Consider the following 11,473-nt stretch of genomic DNA (forward strand, 5'->3'; position numbering starts at 1 on the left):
TTCTGCCACTTGGAATATGGAAACATGCCTTTCTTTGCATACACTTTCAAGTAACCTTTTTGGTCATACCTTGACTCAATTTTGGTAGAGTTGCTGTCCCACAAGAAACCTGATTTAAGGAACTGGTTACAGCATGCAGCTGGCCATTTGTCAACTCAGTCTCAGTCACTATCAATCATGATCATACATAAAAAGTTTTGCCTCTAAATTATTGAAATATTCTATTTTAAGGAGCAAAGGGGAATTGAATGACCTTGAAATGTGTAACTACCTGTTTTCCTTTGTAAAGACACCTAAGCTTTGTTAGCAAAGTCCCTTGATAGCTTAGACAGCTGACTTGGAGCATTAAGTAAGTAAACAGGTAACATCTACTTTCCTCAGCTGTATTATTGCCCCATTGGGAAATGCAATCAATGGTAGAAGAGTTACTCCCTCGTTCTTTTGAAGTTGATTGTGGAGCTGAGAAAAAAAATGCTTCTGAACCATCTATTTTTCCTTGTTTTAAACAGTTTGTTAAATTTTACTTCACTGGTTGAGAGCAATGAAATAAGTTATATTCTCAAATTCTACTTTTATTTACCTGCATGACAAAGATGTAAACATGTTTGTTGTAGGATCAGTTCATACATAGCAGCTCCTCACACACTGTCCCATCAGATACTATACCTCTTGCTGTGTTCAACCTTCCTCATGACTTAAAACTTTAAGATCAGGGTCCTTGTTGCCACATTGGACACAGAGCAAATGACCACTGACTCAGGTTAACAATTTTCCAAAGTATGATCAACATATCACTGTAAGGACAGGACCATGCATTCACCTCTTGACGAGATGTCACCTCATGGTGCAAAAGTCTCGATCTTTCTGTAGTCTGAATTCTAATATTCTCGCCTTTTCAGCAGACGGTCTTCAAACCCAGTTCTATCAAGCTTTCATTCTCACTTTTAACAGTGATTGAAAATAAATACTTTTGGTAGCCCATAACTTTGCATACAAGAAGGGCCTGTCTTCCAAGCTGGTCTCACCATCATACTTTAATGACAGCTCATTAGAGAACTGTTTTGTCCATGAAGCAAGTCTTCTTTTATTTTCTCAGTTTAGGAAAGGCCATAACAGAAGCTTCTACCACACACTGCAGTCTCTTCAGCGGCAGCCACACTCTTCTACTATCATATCTTCATGGTGACCTATGCTAACCCGTCCTTCTTCATAATAGAGCAGGCTTAGTGGGCTGAGTCTCACTGGGATGCAGCAGGCAGCGGGAACGCGTTCAGGGTAATGATATTTCAGCACACTCTGAAACAGAAATGTTTTTTTTTTAATCTAAGAACATTTATGAAGGAGGTTAAACAGAATAGTTTCTGTGTCCCTAGATGAGGGTGTATCTGTCTCTTAGGCAATATTACATTACATTTAGTTAACTTCTTCACCAATTGACTGTCACCAATTGAATAAAAATGTGCATTTTATTGTTTCTCGAGAACTATTTGATATCAATTATTTTTTCAATACCATTATTAGATTTTGTCTCTTTTCTTTAGTGGTCAGCCCCTTTTCTGTACTTCCTCTCACATTCATAGCAACCAGCTTTCCAGGGACCCACACATCTCTTTAAAGAAAGGGGTATTAGTTTATTAGTTCTTAGTTTACGCAAATATTATTGGTCAGAGGCATCCTTTGCAGAGATGTTGTGTGCTTTTTCAATACATCCCCCTTTTTCCAAATACAGTTTATTTATTTTACCTTTTTCTTGCAGTCCGTCACATACCCATTCAGTTAGAGGGTCCTCAAATTCATACTTTCCTGTCCTAATTGCTATGAAATAATATAAACAGAAGAGTATGAAACTGCAGTGGCATTGCCACTTTTCAGAAAAACTTTTCCCATTGATCTAATGTTTGGTAGGCAATAAACCTATTTTCATAGAAGCATACAATGGAGAAATAAGGCTATCATATTTCTTCTTGACAAAGAATGGGAATCTGGAAAAATGGGCAATCAATTGGATTCATTTATATTTATATAGCATTTAAGGTGATCAGGGGACCTTCCATGTTTATCATGTTGTTAATTTTCACAAGATCCTTGTTAGATGAGTTAATTGTATTTCCCTGTTGTGAGATACTGTACTCAATTATGCAATAGGCCATTCATTGTTCTATTGAGGAACAGTTTTTCCAACAGCTGGGAGAATAATATCAATAATCCATGGCTTATATTTTCCCATATATATTCTTGAAACCTGAGCTAGCACCAGAACATTATGCTCTTGTTTAGAGGAAGCTAGTATTTAATCTTTTGTCTTCACCTGAACAAAGACCAATCAGTTTCGCTTCCCATTTCTTTCTGCTTCCCCCTTTATGCACATAATAACCTTCCCTCGCCCCACAAATTCTACCTATTAGGAGAAAATATAAATAGATTTCATTATGCACATACCCCAGTATTTCATGTGGTCACATAGTTTAATTATCAGGTTCATAACCCAAAACTTCAGGAATACTACATCCAGTATTCTGAGACTACACACGCGGAGGCTGTGCAGACTGCCCCTAAGGGGCAGCCTGTAGTCGCCTCCAGCTGTGCTGGATCGGAGCTGTGGCAACCACACTCTGCAGCCCCAATCTGGTCTTTCCAGGGCACGATAGCCGTGGCTTTAAGGTGCTCCTTTGGCGCTATGTCATGTAAACACAGTGCCAGAGGAGCGATGTGATGTCGCATGCTGTGTGGAGCGGTGCGTGGCATCATGCCGCCACGGGGGTGGACTTGGGCCGTGTGTCGTATGGATGTCACACCCTGAATCCTCTCCCAGGTCGGCTTTAATGGCCAGTCTGCACAGTCCCTGCCCCCCCCCCCCCCCCCGTTGTTACGATATTTATGGTGTTGGAACTTTATTTTAAAACTGTTACCAAGACTCAGACTTTCACTTATAAAGAAATGTTGTGACATTAAGTTGCAAGCTGGATATCTCTGTCAATACTGACATTCTCAGCTTTAACTTCCCTTCCACCCTAGAGTTCTGAATTTTGAGAGTGGAGTGTACATTAGCTGCATCTCCTGCCTGCAGTTGCTTGACAGGTGGGAAGTCTGTGATGGCTTTGGGCTGGGGTGCATTATGATTGGACTGGGAAGAGAATAAGGAAACAACCCACAACAAAATGATGCTGTATATAAAGGTGAGTTCCTGTCAAGGGTTCCAGCCATACAGGAAAGGGAACACTTTACTACTGCCAGAGCTTTAGAGTGTAGGAAATTCAGGAATACTAATACAAATGGAATTAAAATATGATAATACTTCTGAACACTAGTTTTCAACTAGAATATTAATGGTAGTATAGGAGATACGGCAGTGAAAAAATATGAGATCTCAATATGGATCATCTCAATCCATTTTTATTTGGTTTCAGGCCTGAATGGTAGAGAAACAGCTTTGGTCAGTTTTGTCCATTATCTGTCCTGGGAAATGGACGGAGGATTGTTTTCCTGTTAGTTTTGCTGGGTCTTTCAGCAGCTGTTGATACCGTTGATCATGGTAACCTGCTTGAATGAGACTTGGGAGATACTGTTTTACATTCTGTCTTGGGGCGGGGCGGGGGGGGGGGGGCAAAGCCAGGTAACACCGAGAGATTTCTGTATTACACCTTTGGCCTTTAGAGATCCATCAGAGTTCAGTTTTGTCCCTGATGTTATTCAACACAGACATGAAATTGTTGGGAGAAATTGTCCAGACTTTTCTAAATGAGTGCCCTTTGTTAAGAATGGACCAGACAAAGACAAACAAATGGAATCTTAAGCCGCACAAGACATAGGTATTCCTGGTCAATCAAAAGATAGATCACAGTTGTCAACAAAATAAACACACAGTGGTAATATGTCTAAAGGATAGTCTCTTTGAGGTATTTCCTTACAATGGAATTTTTAATGGTCCTGAACTGCTGTATTCAAATACAAAGAGAAAAGGGAAAGCCCAGTCTAAGGCTGAGGGGAGGAAAGAATATCTCAATAAGGAATCTTCTGGTATCCTCACTGGGTTGTAGGTTGGGTATCTGGTCTACCCTGGACTTCATGGGGAGACTACCTTGGCCACCTAGCTGACAGGTGTTTTTCTCTTTACCAAGTGCCCTCATAAAGAAAATTTCTTTGGCTCCATGAAGGTGACTGGGAACAGCATCACCTAGGAATCATCTATACACCACTCCTAATCAAGCAAAAAATATGTGTTCAGTTGCTTGTTTCAAAATCTATAGTTGTTACTTTTGACAAACTTACCTGCATGTAAGCATTGTTGCTTGGCTGGAAATCATCATTTAGTGGGACAGGACATGCTCCCTCACAACGGAAAGCATTGTATTGCTTGGGATATATAACCCAGGAATTCCAGCCTATCTTTTCAAAACTAATAAGGAGGTCCACTCTTCGGCAAAGGTGTTTGAACTCTAGTTTTTCCAAGCTCAGTAAAGATGAATCTTGGGGGCTCTTGTGGCGCCTGTGCCTCTTGGTGTTCCAAACTGGTACTGTCTCTTTTGGTATTCCCTGCAGAAAGAATTTTGAGCTCTTCACTGTCTGGAGTAAGGTTGAGCTGCTTTGTTTTTTCTCTTCTTTGGAAAGTCTTAAGAAAAGCACCAAAATAGCTCTTCTGTCTACAGATCCACATGCACTGGTCACTTGCTTCGGGATGCTTTTGGTAAGCTGTTGTATTTGATTTAGAACCTCCTGAGACGGATCCTTTGCTGAACTGCTGTTGGTGTACCACTTCAAAAGCTGGTCTGTGACTTCCAGGACTACCCAGTTTGAATGTGCTGATGGGAATGTCCCAAAGGAGCCTATGTATTTAATGTGTAGACAGTTTTGACCACTTGGGCAAATTATTTCTTGTTGGTGATACAGATCCACTGACACTGGAGTATTGTTGAAAGCAGTATTTCTCCCAGACCTAGGCAGATGAAGTCTCAACTCAGCTAGCTGCAGCTCCTCTTCTTGAGAAAGAGAAAGGTTGAAAATGATGCTCCATTTTTGTCCCACTTGATGGATACCTGTAGAGTGAAAAAAGCAAGGATAATGACCTTAAGCCACACATACCATAAGAGGGTATGGCTTTCTACAGAAAGCAAACATTTCTTCCCTTTCTGGGATCTAGCTCTCACTGACGTGGTAAATCAATGTTAGGACTGAACTGCTACAAATGGTAGAAAAGGGCTTCTCTCTCTCTCTCTCTCTCTCTCTCTCTCACACACACACACACACACAAATATTGGGTGAACATAGCTAAGGTAAACATCCCATCCATTGGATTTGTAGGTTGGTGAGACACCAGAGCTCTCTGGCTGAAAACTAAATACCTTTTCACTTTGGGGACATAAATATTGAAATTGTTTTAAAAAAACAAGCTAAAAATAAGCCATAAAACCAAGAGTTTTAAATAATGCCATATATATATTTTAACATTCTTTAAAAAATTACATTCTTTAAAAAGAAAAACCCTACACACATAAGTAAGCTTTAACATGCCACTGAAAAGAATGCAATGTTGTGGGTAAGCATACATCCTGCAGGAGGCCATTCCCACAACAGGATAACACTATAAGAAAGCTCTCTCTTTTGTAAATAAGTGCCTTACAGAAGGTATGTAAGGGATACTGTATCCTTGATATCAGCCCTTGTCTGCCCCAACTGCATCCTATCAATAGTACTATCTCATTGACTCTATAACTCTTCCTCTAAGGGATCAACAGGGCTGCTGTAACTTTGATCACATAGCTTCAGTTTAATCTATTTTGGAAATGGATTGCCGGCCAAGAAAGTTAATAATTTAATAATAATTTGTTTTATTTATATACCGCTATTCCAAAGATCATAGCGGTGAACAGCAAGTAAGCTAATTAGCAAGTAAGTTAAAAGGAGTGTGCAATTGATTGGGAAGGGATAAAGATGAACAATGCTTTTCAACTAAATAATGGGTAAATGAGGGAAGGCTGTGGTGTGGAACTTATTCATGTCCCTCAGACTGACTGTGAATGATGGTCTGGAGGTGATCTAATCCCCTTAAATGAGAAAGGAGAGCTTTAGGATGTGGATTGTAAATTCATTTGGATTTCTCTAGCAAAGGGTGTCTTGTCTGGAGCACAGATCCACACGATCTTTATTTAGGTTACAGACAAAAAGCTATCCATCTCCAGCTGAAAGTAACATAAGCAAATGGATGGCTGAATGGAGGACATTACAGACTGACAGATTCACATGCGTTCTCTCTCTCTAGGGTGGATTTTTTTCAACCAGCGCAGGGATGTGGATTGAGACAGCTCAAAGTGTCTGGAGGTGAGAGGTGAAATTTTCTCAGTTCCCCATATACTAATATATCTTCCCAGACAAATAATTTAATTCAAAGATCCCACATGAGTGTTGGAATAGGTCCCTGGGAGACCAGGGTTCAAATTCCCACTCAACCATGGAAACTTACTGGGTGATCTTGGGCCTATCATGCTCCCTCAGCCTTACAGGAAGGCAATGGCAAACGTACTCTGGATAATAAATCTTGCCAAGGAAAACCTAGGATAGGGTTGCCATAAATCAGAGGTGACTTGAAGGCACCTAAACAACAACAAATGAAAGAACTGGAAGCTCACCAGAAAGAATAATTCAAAATGTGAAAAGGAGCTGGATTTGGCCTGAGATGACAAAGTTCATGAGAAACGTTCTGAGCATCCTACATTGACAGATGGAGGTTATGTTGCGATACTACTTACTGCAGGTCCTGGAGACCTGTTCTTTACACCCCATATGGTCAAGATGATAACATCTTTGCCCATCTTCCACCAATAATCCCAGACATCAAGGTAAATATAGACCGTTCAGTTCCTATACAATGATAGTGGCTTTCTACTTTTGACATAGAGTTGTTACAGGGGGAAAAAGCTGTAGCCCTCTTCAAGAAAACTTCCCATGTTTTGTGTTCTTTACAGATGAATCAAACTGAGAACACATACTGTGTTGACTTGATTCAAGTATATCACCACATATCTTAGTATACTTGTCCCTCCATATTCGCTAGGGTTAGGGGCACAAGACCCCCGTGAATATGGAAAAACTGCAAATAACAAAAACACCATGTTTTTAGCTGATCAGTTGGCTCCAGTTATCAGGATGTGTCACCGGAAAGAATGGTAGCCATTATTTTGCCTTGTTGATACCAGAAAACAAATACATTAAAAAATCATCCCTTTACAGCTGAATGATTGCAACGCTTCACTTATTTTTGGTACCTCACTAAAAGTCTGTTGCTGTTAATTATTCATACACACAGAGAAGACACACAGATGGAGAAGTATGCCTGCTAGAAAGGATGACAGAAAGAGTGTTGCTTTTTAGGAGCAGTGGAGAAGAAGGTCAAGTCACCAGAAAGTTATACAATGGCACTCTTTTAATAGGGCACCTTGGCTCTCAAACTGTCCTAGCAAATAAACCCTTCTTATGTCAAGTAAACACCTTCAAGGGCAATTTTTCTTTTTAAAATCTGCTCAGTTGGCCAGGTTGACTTTTGCTGGAGGCCAATGCACACCACTGCAGTGAGCTGGGCCACTGCCACCATATAGATGGGTTTCTGAGTCCTTGTTAGCATTATGGCCAAGTGTTAACCCTTGTCCAGTGGCACAAAAGAGTTAATTTTTATTAATGAGCTTGTTGGATTTTTTTTGCATTTGCTCTGACATTTGAGGTTGGGAAAAGATAGGACCACTGGGAATAGATTAGGAGAGTGAATTTTTCTGTCACTAACCTGCTAGTACGATCCTCATAACTGTTGGGGGACATGGGTCATGCTTGCACACTTTGTTTTTCTTTCCTTGCTTCTTCACTATATAACCCTTGGGTGATTATCTCCCATTGGCCTTGCCTTGGGGAGGTAAATCTCAGCCTAAGGGAGCGCCATATATATATATCCAGCAATGAGAAATTGATGGCTGGATGAAGGATAGCTCTGGGTAGAATTTGTTTGGGGCCCAATTATACCATTTGCTGTGAGGGGATGCTGGACACTATCATACTTTTCTGCTCTGTATCCCCTGCTGTATCATTTACCACCAATAAAGGTTATGCTATAGCATTAGTGTGTGTCAGTGTTCAGCACCAAAAGAAATCTTGGAGAGGCTTGGAAGTGAACTCAGTTCTGACACAAGACAACAACCAATTTAAGTGATGGTGCTTTCAGGAGGGAAAAAGCAATCTGTGTTGATTACAGCCAAGCACTGGACCAGCAGAACACCATGCATTGCACTAAAAAAGAAAGTAAAGGTAATGGAGAGTCTTGCAGCACCTTCAAGACCAACAAGCGTCTTAAAGACTAACAAGATTCTCCAGCATTGAGCCAGGGCAGTTGAACTGGGTTGTTTCTGCAGTGTTTTGGACCTTAGTCTCAAAGGTGCTACAAGATCTCTCTAAGAGCGTGTAAAAGTAATATAGCTGTAAGTAAACCATCTGCAACCTGTGTGTGTTTTAATGTAATGTCCTCCATTTATTTTCCTTGAAGGTCCTACATTCTGCGGTGTCTTGTCCTCCTTGGCCACTATGCTTTCCCAATGTCCCAGCAGAGGCAGACTCCCTTTTCCCCTCAGAGATGCTCTCCCCACCTTTCTCCACCTGCCCAGGTGAGCTGGACCCCTCCAGGTGAACCACAGCCATCCCTCCCATTGGGAAGCCCAGTTGTTTGTTGCTGTGGGCCTTCAAGTCCTTACCCTAAAACGACACACTCTCAGTCACACTCTCTCAGCCTCCTCAGGGGAAGGCAATGGCAAACCTCCTCTGAACAGACCTTGCCAAGCAAATCCCATGATAACAACTCCTATTGTGATAGGTCACCCAGGTAGCCCTTTCAGGATAGGTAACCCTATAAGTGATGGAATTGAAAGACAGAGCTGTGTTAGTCTATAGAAGCGCATGGCATCTGAGGAAGTAGACTGAAAGTCTAGGAAAACTCTCATGCTGCCAACTTCTCTCTTTAGTCTCAAAGGTGCTATAAGATCTCTCTATATAACAATAACATGCTGGTCTTTGACTGTAATAAAGTATATATATTCTAGTCTATATAACAACAACAACATCAAGTGCATCTGAGGAAGTAGACTTAAGGCTACCAAAGCACTTTCTTTCTCAAGGTGCTACAAGGTTTCTCTGCATAATAATAATAATAATAATAAGTATATCAAATGCACCAGAGGAAGCAGACTTAAGGGTAAGAGAGATCATGCTGCCAATGTCTTCCTTCCTTTAGTCTCAAAGCTGCTGCAAGATCTCTCTGCATAACAATAACAATAATAAATGCATCTGAAGAAGTAAACAAGTCTAGACAAGCTCACGCTGCCAACTTCTTTCTTTCAGTGAGTCTCAAAGGGGCTACATTGTTGTTGTTGTTGTTGTTGTTGTTGTTGTTATTATTATTATTATTATTATTATATCCCAATGCATCTGAGACTGAAGCCTAGGGAAGCTCCTGCTGCCAACTTCTTTCTCTCAGTGAGCCTCAAAGGGGCTACAAGGTCCCTCCACATGATGCTGAGGCTGAGAGAGTGTGACTAGTCTCCAGTGCCTGAGGCGGGATTCGCACCCAGGTCCAGCGTCCCATGCCTAGGCGTACTTACTGAGGGGCTGGAGGCTCCTGACCAGGTCCGCCGGGGGAAGGGGGCTCCGGTAGAGGCTGAGCATGTAGGCCGGGAGAGGGGCTGCTGCCTGGGCGGCGCAGGGCCAGCCTTCCACCGCCTGAGAGAGAAGAAGGAGGAGGAGGAGGAGGAGGAGGAAGACGAGGAGAGGCGGCTGCATCGTGGCTGAGGGAGGCCTTGTCTCCCGGCCTCCTCCTCCTCGGCCTCGCCTTTCCTCCTCTCCCAGCCGCCCAGCCCCTCTCCCAGCCGCCCTTCGCCATCTCTGCAGCCGCCGCCACTGAGGCCTTTTTTGACCCAGCTTCCCGCCCCTCAGAATCACCAGGCCTCAGCCACATAGAACAAGTAGACCGGTTTCACACCGCTTTAACTGCTCCATGCTGTGGATGTTCTCAGGAATTGGCACTTTATATACATACATACCCACACACACACACACATATATAGCGCTAAATATATATATATATATATATATATATATATATATATATACTGTACACACACATATATAGTGCCAAATATATATATATATACACACACACACACGCACATATATATAAAGTGCCAAATATATATACATATGATATATACTGTGCGCACACACACACATATATATACACACATATATATAGTGCCAAATATATATACACACACACACACACACACATATATAAAGTGCCAAATATATATACATATGATATATACTGTGCGCACACACACACATATATATACACACATATATATAGTGCCAAATATATATACACACACACACACACACACATATATAAAGTGCCAAATATATATACATATGATATATACTGTGCGCACACACACACATATATATACACACATATATATAGTGCCAAATATATATACACACACACACACACACACACACACATATATAAAGTGCCAAATATATATACATACTATATATACTGTACACACACACACACGCACATATATATACACACATATATAAAGTGCCAAATATATATACATATACACACACACAACCACACTGTATTATTCTATTGTACTCTATACAGCTCTACGAGATGTATTAAAACAATAACAATACGTGCCCATAGGGAAACCATATCTGCCCATAGGGAAACATTGGGGAATACTTGCCCACAGAGATTAGAAGAATAGGAGAAGACTTGAAATAAATCCTGGAAATAATAATTAAATAAATAAATTCTTGCCCATAGAGAATCATTGGAAAATACTTGAAATAAATCTTGGAAATAATTATATATATATATATATATATATATATATATATATATAAACTTTAGAGGAAGGAACTGGCAAAATCATTTCTGAATATTCCTTGCCTAAGAAAACTAGGAAATTTAATAATCCAAATAGTGCTTAACTTTTCTTGAGCTGCATAGATAGGGTTAAACAGCAGGTTACAGCATTTCATGTCTTTATGGCTGCTTTTTAAAGGAGAGATGGGGAGCAAACTAAAGTTTCAAGATTAATACTGTCATCCTGTCATTAATGTATGTTTTGCCTTCTTTCATGGGACCTGGGCAATAAAAGGAAGTACATTTTGAATGTTTCTCCACTTTGTGGTAATTTATCTGTCATAAAGATTACACAGTCTTTCCGCTGTGGATTTGGGGTAAGTCTTGTACCTGACACTTTCCTCTAATTTATGATGCCTTACTTAATATGGTGGCTTACTTCTCTCAATTTTATGCTGTATACATGGGCAAAAGTGTGGAACCTCTAAACTGCTATTAACTTCATCAAAGGATTAATTGACTATACTTTTATAACACTTTTCTTTCTCTTGTTCATATTGTGTCCTAGCTAAA

General features: G+C 40.6%; 1 protein-coding gene across 3 annotated transcripts; it reads right to left on the minus strand.

Moving 5' to 3' along the window:
- Positions 1 to 559: 559 nt before the first annotated feature.
- Positions 560 to 9,830, minus strand: NODAL (nodal growth differentiation factor). 3 transcript variants are annotated; one of them, XM_089507872.1, is made up of 3 exons: positions 9,630 to 9,830; positions 4,270 to 5,033; positions 560 to 1,296 (listed from the first exon to the last, which is right to left on the minus strand). In XM_089507872.1, the coding sequence occupies exons 1-3, from the start codon at positions 9,805 to 9,807 to the stop codon at positions 1,144 to 1,146; spliced, it is 1,095 nt and encodes a 364-aa protein (XP_089363998.1). In that variant the 5' UTR covers positions 9,808 to 9,830; the 3' UTR covers positions 560 to 1,143. The 3 variants fall into 3 exon arrangements, with proteins under 3 accessions (XP_089363998.1, XP_089364000.1, XP_089363999.1); XM_089507874.1 differs by lacking the exon at positions 9,630 to 9,830 and adding an exon at positions 9,204 to 9,247; XM_089507873.1 differs by lacking the exon at positions 560 to 1,296 and adding an exon at positions 1,753 to 1,815.
- Positions 9,831 to 11,473: the final 1,643 nt, after the last annotated feature.

The sequence above is a fragment of the Sceloporus occidentalis genome, unplaced genomic scaffold, assembly GCF_023333645.1.
Source record: "Sceloporus occidentalis isolate IW3139 unplaced genomic scaffold, rSceOcc1.0.p SCAF_2, whole genome shotgun sequence".
Lineage (NCBI taxonomy): Eukaryota > Metazoa > Chordata > Lepidosauria > Squamata > Phrynosomatidae > Sceloporus > Sceloporus occidentalis.